Source organism: Harpegnathos saltator, unplaced genomic scaffold (assembly GCF_003227715.2).
Source record: "Harpegnathos saltator strain DR-91 unplaced genomic scaffold, Hsal_v8.6 scaffold166, whole genome shotgun sequence".
In the NCBI taxonomy this organism is placed as follows: domain Eukaryota; kingdom Metazoa; phylum Arthropoda; class Insecta; order Hymenoptera; family Formicidae; genus Harpegnathos; species Harpegnathos saltator.
In genome coordinates this window covers 554,200-572,172 of record NW_020229946.1, presented here as the reverse complement: position 1 = coordinate 572,172, position 17,973 = coordinate 554,200, and the positions used below count along the sequence as shown (strand labels likewise).

Sequence of the window (17,973 nt, the reverse complement as noted above, 5' to 3'; positions counted from 1 at the left end):
CCGAGTGACAGTATTTTCACTATTGCCTCGAGTAAACTTCCACTAATTTTCAGATAGATTTTGTTCCAAAAAAAATCTAGATTGTATAAAATAAAGAATGATCATTAGGATTGTATTGAAAGTAAATAGTTATTACTTCGCAACAAATAAGCCGAACAAAATGAATCAAACGCCATTTTGTGGAAGAAACTTATCAATTTTATTACCATACGTATATGAAAAAAAATATATAATATTTTAATAATACAAATATACATTATAAAAAAGAGACAAAAACTTGTTTGCGCACATGAATTAATGATAGATGTTTTCAAAATGTTGTCCGTTGAAATGGGTACAGAATTTCAACCATTTTCGAAAACTTTGAAATGTAACATGTAAATGTTATAATATTGTTCAACATATAAAAGAGGCTATAGAAATATTACGAGTGCAGTTTCGAATATTATCTTTCAGTTTTTCAATATTTTTTTGGTTGTTCAGCGTAATATCTGTTTTTAAGGTAACCCCAGAGGAAAAAATCACACGGGTTTAAATCGGGGGAGTGGGAAGGTCAAACTAAACCTCGATGAGTAAATTTTGAATATCCTAATCCAATCATCTTGTTGCCATAAACTTTATATATTGATTCAAACACGTCGCGAATATGATGTGGGGTCGCGCCACTTTGCATAAACTGGAATTTTTTATGAATCCTCGTTTTTTACATAAGGAAATAATTTAATTTTCAATAATCCTTTGTAATTTTCACCGGCAATAGTTCATCCAAAAAATTGTAGATAGATCCCTTTTGTTGAAATCATAGCCCATACGGAAACTTTTTGGAGTTGAAGAGGAACGGCACATTCGGATTTTCTTTTCCTCAAAAGCGATAATTTTGCTTGTTGACATAACCGTTCAACTAAAAATTAACTTCATACATAAAAATAATCTCTTTTTTATTGAGTTTCTCATTTTCCAACATGCCGATTATCACCTCGCAAAATTGAACTCGTTTTTCCATCGCTTTCTTTGTCAACAATTGATGTGTTGTGATTTTATAGGGATACAGCTTGATGATGACTTTCACAATCTTTCGAAAAGTTCCTCGCTTCAAATCCATAACCTGAACAGCTTTCCGAATCGAGGAATCTGGATTTTCTACAAAATATGCTTTGACATCATCAATTGTTTTGTCCGTAATGTTCGGGATGGACCGGGTAAATCATGTCTGCGACCATTTAGAGTGCTATACATAATAAAATGATACATAATATAATATGATAAAATAATAAGATAAAATGATACATAATAAAATGAGCAATAAATTCTGCGGAAAAATATTGAAATCTCATATTAACAACATAATATGTAGATTAGGGTAGGTTAGAGGTTACATTAGAGCGTGTTTCCGCATCTTCTGAATATAGTTTCACTTGAGACTTTTTTAGATCCATATTTATTACGAAAACCATGGTACTCTTCGCTATAGATTTTCCTTCTACTGTAGAAGTACTCGATAAGAAACGCTTTTTCTTCGACGCTTGACGCATTCAACATTAACAACGGCTCAAATAAAATTGACGAATCTCAAATACCAGATTTTAGTGAGTACAATTGCTGCCGAAGTCAAGAGGGAAAATATAACCATTTATTTTCAACATAATCCTAATGGTCATCCTGTATGATAAATCGCACTTGAAAAGGTTATAAGGCTAATAGAAAATCATTGAAGCGAAAGATACATGCAACGAGAGAGAAAAAGAGAGAGAGAGAGAGAGAGAGAGAGAGAGAGAGAGAGAAAGAGCGCATGTTATTTCCCGCATTTTTTTTTTTTAGCGATTCAGTCACATGGCGCTTAATCAGTAGAAATTAGCTGGTAACATATTAATGAACCGATCGATCGCTTACCTTTCGGCGGATTGACATGCAACGCGGATCTGTACAAGCTCTCCTCGTCCCTCCAGTCGGCGTTCCTCACGAGCGTCTTCGCCGACATGACGGCGATGAGGATCGCCGTCGCCAACAGTACCGCCCTGCCGCGCCTCCTGGAGCCGTTTCTTCTAGCTATCCGGTAGCATCCGGAGATCGCGGCGCCCACTACCAGACAGGCGCCCACGCTGGGCAGGTACAATATTCTTTCGGCTATCACGAAGCCTACGTAGAAGAACAAATTGCTCGCCGGCAAGAAGGGGAACACGAGGAAGCCCAAGGACACGGCGACAATGGTAGCTGCCGTCTGCCGGTTTCCGACGCCAGACATGCCGCTGCCGCCGCCGTAGTTCGGCCTCTTGGCACAATGACAATCACCGAGCGGACTGTTGTTGTTGTTATTGGCCGCCCTGCAGCCGTCCGTGTGACAGCCACCTGTGCGTCTACCGGCACACACGGGACACCTGGACGACGTGGAGCGTGGGTACGCCTGGAGCCAAAGCGTCGCCGTCGCCGTCGTCGTCGTCGATTCCCGGCGGTACGGCCGTCGCAGGCCGCGCACGGCCCAGAAAGCAGCGGCGATCAAAGCAACGTACAGGCACACCGACTCCAGATTCCGCGGGTCCGATGGGCTCGTTATCCGCGGCACGGCGTCCATCGACCAGTCGAAGCTCAGGGTGCTGGGGCACAGCAGCATTCTCGCACTGGCCGCTGGTAGGTAGAGGAACGTGAGGCCGCGCGTCAAGCGCGAGGGATGCCTCGCCGTCGGATTGTCTGCGCTAGCGAACTCCGGCCTGATACCCGCGAGCCTGATCCGGCCCAGCGCGAGTAACGCCAGACCGCCCGACAGAATGCCGACGCTGCGGCCCCTGGTGAATCCGCAGTTGCCCTGAAATCCAAACAGTTCGCGGGTATGACATTACTTGTATAGTTTCAGCGCTTCATCGGATGCTGATCGTCGTGCCTCGAGGTGGATCGAGGTAGGTCAGCCTCTCGCACGCGGAAGTGTAAGAGACACGTGCCGATAAACAACACGTCGTGCTATTCGCAAGGAAATTTCGTTATTAATCTTACTACATGAAGAACGTTTTTATTAAATAATATGCCACACGCGCAATGCGTGGGATATTGGGATATGTTCATAACGAAGTCGACAGGGTGTTCAAAAAAAAGAGATTCAGGATTTTAAGAATAGATAGTACTCACAAAATGGAGAAAAAGTTATGAACGATTAATTTGTTTAATTAAAGCAAGTCACTTACTCGCTTCTGGTGCACGGCCGTACAAGAGATACATTTCTGCCGTGTCATGGTTAGAATAACACGGTGTTATTCTTACCGTACCGTGACAATTTTGTGACAGCTCTCTGCATCTCTTCACTGTTCACAAGGACATGTGACTAACAATTGCTTGGTGAAACGTGTGTATAAATGAGAAGAAAATAGATCTTTGTTTATATTCTGAGCAAGAGTGAAGAGACTCTTTTTAAGGATTAGGAATAAAGCATGGTATTCTCACCGATGACATAAATAAATTACGTCAGAGAATACAAAAGCGAGTAAGTTGTGTTAATTAAAATAAATAATTTTTCATATCTCCGACAATATTATTTTTTCGATCTATGTTTATTAAGACCTTTTTCCTCCATTTTGAGAATACTATCTGCCCTTAAAATCTTGAACCTTTTTTCTAAACATTGAATATTACGATAATGAGGGTAAACTCGGGTAAAATGGCCATATAAAAGAGATGGCCATAGGCTGTAATTCCTGTTATTATTAAAACTGTTAAACAGTACATTTCTGGTAATCATTCTCAAAGATAATTAATATTTACGTAGCTTAGTTGTATAGTTTATATGCATACAATATTCGAAATAACAATATTGTAAATATTATATGATAGCCATCTTACATAAATTTATTCTAATAAAGGGTGTCCCAAAATTCGCGCAAGAAGTAATTTTGATAGAAAACACAGGTTTATAATTAAAAATTGTAAATTTTTTATTGATTCATAAAGTATACAGTATAGAGTTATGTATGCAATAGCATATCGGGTAAATGGCCTCCACGGCTTTGCTGGCACATATGCACTCTTTTGTTGAAACTTTCCACGACCGTTTTGCATAAATCTGGCTGAATTTCGTTGATACACCGCTCAATTTCCTCCTTCAAGGCGTGGGTGGTCGTAGGCTTGTTGGCATAAACCTTAGACTTCAAAAAACCTCAAAGAAAAAAGTCCAACGGTGTTAAATCGCATGATCTGGGCGGCCAAATCTGATCACCAAAACGAGAAATTACACGACCAGGAAATGACTTATGCAGTAGTTGAATTGTTTCTCAGGCTGTATGGCACGTGGCACCGTCTTGTTGAAACCACATGTCGTCCACATCCATATCTTGCAATTTAGGCACAGAAAACTGGATTATCATGTCGCGATAGCGAGCACTATTAACTGTTATTGCCTGACCAGCCGCATTTTCGAAGAAGAATGGTCCGATGATGCCTCCAGCCCAAAATCCGCACCAAACAGTGACACGTTGTGGATGCTTTTGTTTCTCAACAATCACTCGTGAATTTTCTGAACCCCAAATGCGACGATTTCGTAGATTAACCAAACCATCAAGATGAAAATGAGCCTCATCGCTGAAGATGATTTTGTTCGAAAAATCAGCATCCACTTGTTGTTCCATAATCCATTCAACAAACTCTCTTCGCTATACGTAGTCAGTTTAAAAACCCTAAACTGTCAGCTGTCACGCTGTCTTTTTTTTCATTGGCAATACTTTACCGCACAAATGGCGCAAAATTCAAATCTTGCGTGAATTTTGGGACACCCTTTAGTTTACTCGAATAGCTTTATGATCTCATAATATAGAAATTTATGCTAAATTTACGTCAGTTTTCTATACTATCTTTGAATGTTTTGAATAATATAAGTATGTTCTAACCGAACAAACTAGTATAGTATTTTCACAGTATATAGATGTTAATATCTTTCAAAAAAATTCCCTCCCTGTAAAATATCTAAAAGAATTTAATGAAATCAAAGATTATGTAGATCAAAGATATATGTACATATACAATTAATATTGAATAAAATAAAGACTTATAAAAGCTAAACACAAAACAATGAGCAAATTCGAACAAATTTGCAAATTTTTTTAGAATTCTGATATATCTAATTTTCACACATCAAGTTACTCTTATTAATCATACGAGGATAATCTTCCGCCATGTTTCTAGGAAAGATCCCGAAAATTGCATTTTTTGTTATAATATGTCACTTACATTTATCTACTGACAAACAAGAAGCTATTAAATTGACGCAGCTGCTTTTAAATCAAGTTTGTGCCTTTTTTTAATTTTAACATTCTTTTCCGATTTTAAATACGAAAATCAAATTTATATTTTTTTTTAACTCTCTCTGTCTCTCTCTCTCTCTCTCTCTCTCTCTCTCTCTCTCTCTCTTTACAATATTTTTCCAATTTTAATAAAACTCATATTTTACTTTTTTTTCGCTACAATATTTTTTCCGATTTTAATGAAACTTTGGAAAAGTACCGACGTCCTGAAAAGGACATGTGTGATTCCATTTTTGCGGTATATTTAATGTTGATTCCAAATCTCAAACTGAAACGTTTGTTGCGTGTTACTGGCAAAGCCAAAGTTCTCTGCACTGCAATATAATAATTTTGCTGCATGTATTTCTTTAACGCAGATACAGATTAGCGTTTGACTGTCGTAAAAACCTTAATATCGGGTAACCTTAATTATAAAATCTAGTATATAAAACGTAGTAATAGTCATTACTTCATATTGATGATATTTATATTTTAAATTTTAATTAAATCTGAGTTCTTCAGTTGAATTTTATGATGCATATGTGATTTCATATTCGTAACCGCAGTTGCAAACCGAAAAGTTGAAATCTAAATTAAAACCCGTGAATGTCACACAGTTCTCAAGCGAGAAAGTTACTTCAAATAATGACCATAAACGCAGGCTCAAGAATCAAATCGCGTGCCTCGATTCTAACGTAATGTTGACAATTGTTAAATTTGATCGAGACCGCACGTATGTGTATAAAGCAGTAAGAATAAATTTTCCACACGATGGATTCACGATTTTATAAACATTTGGGTCGGCTCGCCGCAATATTTTGTCGTAATAAAGAGAATGGCGTCGTAGATTAAAAACACGGGACTGGGAGATAGCATACATGCGCGTGCATTAACGTTACAATACACACATGTGCGTGCACGCACGCACGCACGCGCATTAGTCGTAGATATGAGCAGAAATAATAAAAGTACCGTAAAACTGCATTACGATGTATCACGGTAGAATATGATATCGTAATAACGGTATTGTTGTTGTCAGTTCATCGGATATACGTCGCTTCCGTATTGCAACGGTCTCTTTTTTTCTCATGAGCAAACAGAAAGGGGAAAGGGCCGAATTGGAAGTATGAGAGCTTTTACAGTCGTCGGCGGTGTTTGCCTTGGCGAGCGCCAAGGACCGGAAGATAGTTCCAGTCAGATGGAAAAGGGAAAATCGTTTGTCCGACGAATCGGCGAATAAGACATGTCTCACTGTACAATGCACATGAAATGCGAAGGAATAACAGACCCTTCGTTATATGTTTCGTTGTTCGTATTTTGTTATGCGCGAAATATCGCGGAAACACTGCAGAGCGCGATTTTAGTCGGCAAATTGATAGAGTTTATGGAAATTGTAAAATGAAAGAGCGGACAGTTAGCTAAAGAGATAAATTAAGATTTTTTAGAAGGTATAATATGTACATTAGAAACGCAGAGAGGCAATATAATTTCAACATGGAAAGTTCTCAACTTGCATCGAGTAAGACAAAGATAAGTAAATTAAGAAAAATTATTTTAGAAAAAATTAGACAACAAACAACAAATTAAAATTTTTTTCGAGGGGAAGACACAGCGAAACACGACGTATTTAATTTTATGAACAGTTCGGATATTGATGCAAAAGATTTTCGTCAATGAAAGGATAAAAGATTAAAAATTTATGATTACACTGAAGGACTAAGTTTCTCCCGAAGTGTGACACTTCGATAGAATTTAGACATTTTTTACATTGCATTGAATGATAGAGATTTATTGGCATATGTCGCAAGATGGGAAAGAATATACAAGGTATCCCATTTTAAGTAAATCAGGCAAAAATGTCGAAAAAGACGAAAGATATTAAGAAACGTTTCAGACAAAAATATTATGGTATAGTTTCAAAGGAGGCATGAAACAAATATATAGTTTTATTTACGGATGGCGTCACTTTTGAGATATTCACTGATCGTTACTTTTCTTAAATAGAAATCCCAATTTTTTATTATATTATCTGTTTCTATCAATTAATTTGAACAATTTTTGTCCGAAACATTTTTTTTATTTGCCTAATATTTTTTGAGATATTTAAGGAAAACTTGGTAATTTTTTCAATATTTAATTTATAATATCTCGCTAACTATTTGTCGGAAAAAAAATACTAGACTTTTTTACACTTTATTTAGTCTCAAAAATATATTGTTACAATAGTGTCTTAACTTTTGTTAACTTATCGACCTTCGAAAATTTCAAAATCATCAAATTAATTATATTAAGTTATGCATATTAAGTTAATTATATTAAGTTAAATATATTAAGTATATATATATATATACTTATTAATTAATTAATATATATATATATATATAATATATATGGTGCGAAGAGAAAGGTCTAGGTTATATTAAATTATATTGAACTATACGAAATTCTCGCGCGAGAGGTCTTAATGAAATTTCCCTCGCGCGGTAACCGCGGCTGGAAACGCGACTTGAAAGTTACACAGAGACAGTCGGATCAGGCAGAAATAATAGTTTGTGGTGAATTTATAATTCACGTTAAGCACGATTACGCTTTTCGTCGAGCGCCGCGCCGGCTCGAGACACTCGTCTCATGTCTGCGACGACTGCGGCGGAATGGGAACTGGCGCAAAGTACGCTGCAAGTTCGTTAAAAAAGTTAGTTGACACGAAATTGAATGCCACGTCGTCGTGCTTAAGGAGGGTGTCGCGCGTTTTACCGCGCATCGCTTTCGGTATGCCTTATTATCTCGCATTACCGTCGCCTCGTTTTCCTCCTCTCTTCCTCTCCTTCCCATTCCCATGACGTTCCGCTCCCATTTTGTATTATTCCGAATTTTCTTTTCTCGCGGCTTTGAACGACGATGACAACGACGAGACGCTTTCAGCGAAGGGTTCACGCCAAGACGTGACCATGAATAGTTTAAAACTCGCCTTAATAAACGAACGATACGTTATACGTTATATGTCGCGCTCTTCGTAGAAACTTCCGACGAAGTTCGTTACAACCGTAAGATGTAATTTTCCGGGCGATGCGAGCGCGGGTTACGACGAGGCCGGCTGCATCCGCGCGGCGCTGGCTCCGTAACCGCTAATTCCGGACCGAAACTTTTGCTATAAAGACTTCCTGTGACAGCGACAATTATCCGTATTACGTACAATAAGGCGCTCTGTATGTTTCGCAAGTCTGCGCGCGCGTGCGAGAGGACCAAGATTATAATTAACGTCACGCGGTTAATGTTAATCCGCACGACGACCACCCTGTTGGGAAAATCAAGGTCTAACAGCTTGGAAATTACAGCGACCAGCTTTTCTCGCCTCACTATGTGACAATCAACCGTGTTTCTCCGCTTAGTGATTGTATCGAATTGTTCAGAAAGTAATTTCGATTTTTTGCGTGAAAATGAAAGACGATATTTTCAATAAAAAGGAAAGTTTTATTCTGTTAAATATTGACCATTTTGTTCTAACACCTTCTGCCAGTTTTAAGGTAATAACATGATTCCACACTCGTAGAACTTCTAGTCCTTACTGACAAAAAACTGAATTAAGTGTTTTTTAACACCTTCATTTGAATCGAAATTTTTACCATCCGAAGAATTTTGCAGTGGCCGAAACAAGTGATAATCGAATATGGTGAATGCGATAGTAAATCCCATCCAAGCGCTAACAGCTTCGGGCGAGTCATTAAACTTGTGTGAGGTTTGGCGTTGTTATGATGAAACACAGCACCTTTTCCGTCCGCCAATTCTAGTCTCTACTGCTGGGTGGAATCATTCAATTTATCCAATTGATAACAATACACATTCGAATCAATTGTTTGGTTATTTGGTAGCAGCTCAAGAAAAAACCATTCCTTTCCAATCCCACCAAACAGAGCATCACCTTCTTTCAATGGAAATCAGCTTTCGATGTACTTTGAGTTGGTTCATCACGTTTGCTCCATGATCTTTTGCGTTTAATATTGTTGTACAAAATCCATTTTTCATCTCCAATTATGAAGTTTCAGAAATGTATCGTTTTCCCTCACGTTTCAACAACAAATCGCAGATGATAATGCGACGAATCTAATCTCTTTCTTTGAGAACGTGTGGGACCCAAATATCGAGCTTCAAAACGAAACCAAGTTGTTTCAAATGCTCATGCACGGTCGAATTTAATCTTTCAGCAATTTCTCGTGTTGTTAAATGACAATTTGCGTCCACCAATGTCTTTATTTGGTCTTCATCAGACTCAACTGGCTTTCCAGAACGTGATGCATCTTTGAAGCCGAAATTTCCAGAAAGAAATTTTGAAAACCAATTCTGACACTGGCGTTCAATCAACACATCTTCATACACGGCACACAATTTTTTCTTGCTTGCTTGAGCTGCATTTTTGCGTTTACGGTAATAAAAAAGCAAAATGTGACGAATATGTTCACGTTGGTTTTCCATTTTTTATTCAATGCCAACAAAAATAACTTGATAGAATTCAAAATAATATTTTTTCAAATAAAATTTGAAATGTGCCTTATAAAAATGTAAAATAATTTTCTGATTTAGAAAGAGGTTAACTGCTTAAAAAGGCAACTATTATAATATCTATTTGAAAAAACCGAAATTACTTTCCAAACAACCCAATACAATGTCAGATCGAAACGAGGCTCTCAGCAATCGGCCAGGAGATGTCAGACCTCAATTGTTTAAAAATGTCGAGCGTAAGTACTCAGACATCCCAACGTAATCGGGAGTATCTCGATAATATCCTTGCATTCGGATATACCGAAATTAGCCCGTGGATTACCGTGCCGTAATTGCCGTAATTCCATCACTTATCGTGGCTTCCCCGTTCCGCGCAGCGATATTGTTTTATCTCCGATAAAATGCTCCGGCGGAGCGTTCAAAATGAAACAAACCGTCATAGAACCGGATTTAACGTCACCGCGATATTTCACTATCACGAAGATACTCGCCGCCCCGCACGACCCCCCTCCCTCCCCCGTACCCTTTCACCCATCCTCGGCCGTTCAAGCCGACCAAGTCAATAATCTCAAAACCCGATTTCTCCAATTACTTTCAAATCGCGAACCGGACAGTTCGATCGTAACTTAATAAATTCTACGCCTTGTTCGTCCGTTCCGGCTGCGACTTCTCATCCGCTGAGCGTCACGTCTCGTTTGTCTCCCGGTCGCTCGTCCATGGACTTCCGCCGATGCACGCATATTTCCGCGCGACCGGACAAAGCCGACGCGCGGAAAACGAGAACGGCAACGAGGCAAGATCATTCAACGAACAAAGATCGAATGTGCCGGTGGCGCAGGCCATTCTTTTCAGATTCAGAGTGCTCGCAGCCTCCTGCGGGGCACTCTCGGTTCATGTATGGAAGACCGCGGAAACGGACGAGCATGCGGTGACGGGAAACGACATCTCCGTTACCGCGAGCGAAAACACTTGGCTGCGTTAAAACTCGGTTGCGGTAACTGTGAGAACAATTGACTAAGTAGAGACTTCCCGGCAGGAATCCCTCCTGCCCCTACAACCGAGTTCTCCTCTGGTCTCCCGGTAACAGGAAATTCAGTTATATATATGCCGAGATTTTCCCGTCCGCGGTGTCGTCCACGGCTTTCGAGAATTTCACCTACCGCGGGAATCGATTCTCACACGATCCAGCGGCTGAATAAGAGAAGCGAGGAGAAACATACGAAGACCGTTAGCCGACGCATTCCGAAATATCGCCGATCTGAAGTTTTCGCCCTCGAAAAATTAGTTCGCGCCTCGGGCACTCTCTTAGCATGTTAACTCGCCACTGAAGCGCATTGGGGCTCCCGTTGCAAGCCGCCGGTGGTGGGAAACGGTGCAAGCGGTTTACGCTTGGTTGACTCGGAGGATACCCCAGAAACGGAGGCGGAGGTGCGGGGAAGCCGCAGAGCGATGCAGTCGATGGAGAGTGCGAAGAAGAGACGGAAGTATAATAAGAAGAAATATGACGGCGAGCGGGGGCGGGACGGCGGCGGCCATGGGAGGGATGAGAGAAGGGGAAGGGGTGAGGCGAGCGAAAAGAACGAGAAGACGTACAGAGGCCTCGCGGCACTCGGAGGGGCGACGGAAAATGCGAACGATCCTTTTGGCACCCCTCCAAACCGCCGTGGATAGGGGTAGATAGCGCGACGGATGGTAGGAAGCGCGGGATGGAGGACGCGCGTCATGCATCACGCGAAGCGTCCGGTGCATCCAGCGCATCCGGATGCAGCGTGCGCGAAAGGAGCAGGCAGACGGAGGCTCCGGAGGTAGCAAAGAGAACGTAAGGGCAGAGGGTGAGCGACGACAGAGTAGGCGCCTGAAGGAGGAGGCTGGAGGAGGGTGGCTTGTCGTGCATCAGCTCGCTGTCTTCGCCAGGATGCAAGCGAGATGCAGTGCGGCGGCGCGTTATCGGTTACACGCTTCTCCGCGCGTATGCATAAACAAATACGCGCGCACGCGGGCCGCGCGTTGTTTCCTTGTCGAAACTTTCACGCATGAGGCTGCGATATGACGGAACGCGAGTCATGTGAGGTCTAGTCTCTCTACGATACGTTGTTTGTCGGAGCCGGATGTCGGACTGGGCACTGGATTGTCGGTTATCGCATGAAGTTGTTACGAGTCGGCTGCCGCTGTCGGGACGAGAGATGACCGTGTCCCATCCTTTCCGACTTACGACTGACAGCAGTTTTTATATATGTACTGTATGGCTCAGTCATGGAATCAATAACTGTAGACGAAATTATTAACTTTGTACAAGAAAGTAGATATTTGTAAAGCTGACACACACTTTAGAAATACACCCAAAAAGAAAATTTCAGAACAAGCGGAATCATCTAAATTTTAGAGGATTTGGTGATTATTTAGAATAGGGGAGCCACCCTCGATTTCAATAATTCACACATATATTATTATTATTATCCTCCCTTAATAACATGCAACAAATTTTAGTTGTCGGTCGATGCTAATTAAAAAGTTATTAACAAAAAAGTGTAATGAATAATGCCCACATATTGAAGTACTACGTTTCTTCTGTGGAAATAATTGTACAACACTGTGTATAGAGACTTATTTACGTATTATCTTCTTCGCTTGATTTGTTTAGTTACCTTTCTTGTATTGGTTATACATCGAAAGAAAAACACACGTCTACATGCTGAAGGAAATGGATTTGCAACTTTCCACGCAAAACTAGGACGGACGAGGAGGGTACGGGAGGGAGGCCGAAGGCCCTCCTTGCACCCCTCCGTGTGTGTGTGTGTGTGTGTGTGTGTGTACATATGATTGAGACATTTTCATTTATTAAACATATGAATTTTTAGCTCATGTATTAGTGGTTATTTTTGTTGTGTAATAACCACTAATACATGGGCTAAAAATTCATATGTTTAACAAATGAAAATGTCTCAAACATATGTATATATACAGTACTAAACATATGTACACACACACACACACACACACATACACACACACAGGGGGGGATACAAGGGGGGTCTTCGGCCGCACCCTCCCCGTCCGTCCTAGTTTCGCGTGAAAAGTTGCAAACCCATGCGGAATCTTGATTCGCATTAAAAAATTTCATTTATCTATAACTTTTTAATAAACAATGAACGACGGCTAAAACCTACAACAGGTTACTCAATAAGATGTCCTCAATAATATATGTCAAGATTGAAGTGATTGTAACTGGCTCCCCTATTCTAAATAATTACCGAGGATTTTATTCTTATATATGGTCTCAAAAGAATTTCTCTAAGATTAAGAGGAAAATATTATGAATGCATTATTCTGAAAGTTAGAGGAATTATATGTTTATGTATAATACAAATCTTATTAATTTTAATATAAATTTCCTCTTATGCACAGATTTAATCTTTTTTTAAGAGGATTATTATTTATTCTTGCTATACTTTATTCTTACTATCTAATTTAAAAATTATTATAATGTATAGCGAAAAGTAATATATATATATATATATATAGAGATGTACTTCTGACTCCAGTTCTACAATAAGTAGGCACGAATGAAATAAGATTATCATAACAAATAAATTTCCAATCAGTTTTGTTATGGACTTCATAACTACGAAGATGTTCATCATAACCAATTGTATGAAACATAGTTAGAAGAAAGAATATATTATTCAACTTCTTGCAACAGATTATAAACTGTATTTGACCAAATATGGGCAAATTATATTCGTTATATCTTACAGCAACACACATACTTTTTTTAAAAAACGTTCCAAATATTCTCACCCATGAGCATATGATGATTTTTTCGTTCATGTTTGGAAGATACTTAAAACATGGCTGAACAAAAGAAGCCGATTCAAATCAACATATTCCTCTTCATAGGAGGAAAATTGATTGATAAAAGAGGAAATCCTCTTGAAATAGGAGGAAAATAGAATAATATCTTATAAATTTTAGATGAATGGTTCACTTTAATCGCTTTATCGAAAGAGAAATCTTTTTCCTGTAAAAGATTCACTTAGAATATGAGACTATGGGAAAAATCACTTTACATAAATAGAATACTTTTTTTTGGATATGTAATCAGAAAAGAAAGACTGTAGAATTTTCTAAACTGTAAGAAGCTTATATTGCGTGTGTAAACAAGTTTTTATTAAAAATTTATATATTTGCACTAAATCATATATAAATACTTAAAACAAATTTATTTTAATATATTACACGATTACACAAGCGGATGGCTTGGGCGTATATTAATATCCGATATACAACACGTGACAACCAATTAGTGACACCCGAATCCGATAAATGACATATTATAGCTCAAGTCAAAATGACGATGCGACATTTTCTCGCACGCGTTGCCGCGAAAATTGCGCGATACTTAAGCAGAGATATAACTAGCTGGTATGATTCAAAAGTAGAATAAAACGTCCAATAGCCGATATTCTGCCAGTTTCTAGCATCCTCGCACGAATATTATTAAATATTAAAGCATATGGAAATTTATTAATTATTTTTTAATTATTTGCTAATCAATATTATTTATTTATTTATTCATTCATCCTTAACATTAATTAAGTTGTAAAATATGTTATTTCATGAGAAAATTTTAAGAAAGCAAGAATGAGCGCCACACATTACTGGCTGATAACTTGTTATAACTTTTAATCTCATAACTGTAATTTCTTTTGTTTGGTCAACGGTGAATTTTGTATAGCCATTAAAGCGTTGCTGATTGATAACGATATCGAACACAAATTTACTACCTTGTAGCTAGATAGTCGCGTTATTCGATATCTATTCGAGTATCTCCGTAAATTGATGGTCGAGAATAAAGCGTACGAAAAAACGTAAAATCCCATTAGCACCAATTTTAATACATGTACATGTGTATATGTATATGTGTGTGCGCGCTGTATTTAAATCTGGTTGAAGAATTCGGAAAAAAATTATATCAGATATATAAGATAAAACGTCTCCCTTTGAGCACGACGTCGTATCCAAAGAAGATCCAATAAATTATGGTTTTAAGTCGTTTCTTGTTCCAACCAATTTGATTTGATTCCGATGCGATTCCGAAGTAGCTCTTTGCCACGAAAAAAAGCCGTCCTCGAATGCTATTACTGGAAATGATTATTATCGTGTCAACTTACCTTTCGACTTGGCTCGCCGCGACAGAGCTCCCACAGAAGGCAAAGAGCCAGGGACGATATGCCCGTTTCTTTGGCGAAGGTGGCCAACGTCGACGACACCAGGGCCAGCAGCAGAGGAAATGGCGATCTGGTGCGATTACAATGGGCCGAGTACGTCAGGAAAGATGTCAAGGTCAGGAAGCAGGCAAGAAGGTCGGCACGTCCGACTATACCGGCCACAGCCTCACTGTGAATGGGATGGACCGCAAACAGGAAACCCGTGATCGCGTGCGCGAGATTGCTCCTTCCTGGCAGGACCTGTGGAGTGTAATTGCAGATATCTCGTAAAGTACACATGTAAACGTCTCGCGAGGCGATCCTTCAAGCGACGGGATGGGGTTAATTAACTCCACCGTTAATTAACTGTACTCTGCTCTCAGGATCGTTCGATCCAAATTTCAATTTAATCGTCCGCGGAGCATGCCGACGGCGTACGAGAACATAACGATCCGCACATCCAAACATTGTATACAAAATTACGTCAGATATTTCCGAAACCTTTGAGTGAAAGTCTCTTAATTTATTTTAATATAATAACCAACATGTGATAAAAGATTGAAGCATTGAAACAAAAAATATTATATATATATAATATTTTTAGTTAATATATATATAATATACAGGGTCTCAAAAATACTGGACTCCCCGGATAACTTTGCAGGATCAAATTTTCATAAAAAACTTCAAATACAAAAGTTAAAGGAAATCGAGCAACGGACTTGATGATGACCTTGAATTTGACTTTGGCCATGACCTTCAAGGTCATTTTGAGGTCAACCTAAAAAATTTAAATGGGGACTCCTATTTTTTATTACACTGTTGTCTTCTACCAATTAATTTGAATAACTTTTGTCTAAAACATTTTTTCATTTGCCTAATATTTTTTGAAATATTTGAGGAAAACTTGATAACTTTTTCAATATTTAACTTACGATATCTCGCTAACTATTTGTCGGAAGAAAAAATGGTACTGGACTTTCTTGGTTTATTTAATCTCAAGAATATACTGTTACAATAGCGCCCTGACTTTTGTTAACTTACTGACTTTTGAAAATTTCAAAATCATCAAATTCACAAAAATCACGGCACTATTGTAAGGATATATTCTTGAGACTAAATAAAGCAAAAAAGTCTAGTATCACTTTTTCTTCCGATAAATAGTTAGCGAGATATCGTAAGTTAAATATTGAAAAAGGTATCAAGTTTCTCTCAAATATCTCGAAAGATATTAGACAAATAAAAAGATGTTTTAGACAAAAATTGTTCAAATTAATTGATAGAAAAAAAGTGTAATAAAAAATCGAGGTTCGCATTTAAATTTTTCAAGTTGACCTCCAAATGATCTTGAAAGTCATGGCTAAGGTCAAATTCAAGTTCACCATCAAGTTTATTACTCGATTCTCTACAACTTTTGTATTTAAAGTTTTTCATGAAAATTTGATCCTGCAAAGTTATCCGCGGGGTTCGATATTTTTTAAACACCCTGTATATATATAGGACATTCCGCGTCAACCGGATCACCGGCGCCCTCAAAAATTTACGCATCGGATTGGGATGTGTGAGGGCTTGAATTGTTTGTCTATTCGAATACTTTCAGAAGCCATATGGCCTTTCCGGAAATTCAAAGTGGTGGCTTCCAGGTGGCACTAAATATACCGAAAAACGCACGAGAACCATAATATATTTTCAATCAAATCATGAGAAACTCCGAATTTTCAACAGAAAATACGATAGCTCATATATTTTGATCCGCTAAATCCGAATCTAAGACCAGAATTGCCCTTAAACGTCGCAATTCTTACCTAATTCCCAAAAACGGCTCGAAAACCTCTCTCTCAAAAACGACAAGCGATGTTCCGTTTTCGGCGATTGAGAAGCAGAAAATTGTAAGAGTTCACGAAACTAGGCATAATTAACTGAGTGATACTTTGTCTTGCTTTAACCGGTCGGATAACGTTTGGTCTTGCCTTAACCGGCTGGACAACATCACAGTCTTACTTTCGGAGCGTTTTTAAGGATTTTTGAGGTCCTTTTTGTGGTTTGGGAACAATTGTGACGTTCCAGGGTGCTCGTAGTATATAATTTAGATTCGATGAACCAAATACTAGTATTAGAACCTATTTTGAATGGCTCTATATCTAACACAGTATCGGGATACCCGCATTTGATCGTTTTTAGAGGTTTTTGAGCCGTTTTTGGGGATTAGTTAAGAATTGCGACGTTTAAGGGCAATTCTGATCTTAGATTCGGATTTAGCGGATCAAAATATATGAGCTATCGTATTTTCTGTTGAAAATTCGGAGTTTTTCATGATTTGACTGAAAATATACATATAGATAAAATATATTATGGTTCTCATGCGTTTTTCGGTATATTTAGTGCCACCTGGAAACCACCATTTTGAATTTCCAGAAAGGCCATGTTGCTTCTGAAAATATTCGAGCAGACAAACAATTCAAGCCCTCACACGTCCCAATCCGATGCGTCAATTTTTGAGGGCGCCGGTGATCCGGTTGACGCGAATCGTCCCATATATATATATATATACCAGAAGATTCTATAATTATGGAATATTGCACACACACACACACACACACACATACAGGGTGGCCCACGTAAAATGTGACAACTCAAAAACTCCAAATATAGTTGTCATATAAAAAAATCTTGAAAAAAAATTTCATGCTCATCATTTAATTTTTACTTAAGGACTTTACTAACTTTTGGAAGCTGATTATGAGCGTGTAATATTTTACGAATGGATGCATGATGCTGTGGTAAATGGTGGTAAATGGTTCATTTCTGTAAAATATTCTTCTTTCTGATGAAGCACCACTGGGCATCTTAATAGACTTAATATGCACTGTTGGTCATATGAGAATCCTCATTAGATGCGTATAGTTCCTTTCCTGCACCGTTAGTCTCTAAATGTATGACGTGGAATAATTGGCGATTTTGTAATTGTACCATACTTTTTCGACGATATTGTTAATATTAAATCCTATTGT

At 38.6% G+C, this 17,973-nt stretch overlaps 1 protein-coding gene across 2 annotated transcripts in view; it reads right to left on the bottom strand.

The window, feature by feature from the left end:
* The window catches only part of Tmtc2 (Transmembrane O-mannosyltransferase targeting cadherins 2), a 520,379-nt gene that overhangs the window by 264,284 nt on the left and 238,122 nt on the right, over positions 1-17,973 (bottom strand). For both annotated transcript variants that reach the window (XM_025297016.1, XM_025297017.1), the window contains exons 3-4: positions 14,927-15,223; positions 1,891-2,800 (exon numbers count right to left, since the gene is read on the bottom strand). In XM_025297016.1, the coding sequence (XP_025152801.1) occupies positions 1,891-2,800; positions 14,927-15,223 (1,207 nt within the window). The remainder of the gene's footprint in view (positions 1-1,890; positions 2,801-14,926; positions 15,224-17,973) is intronic.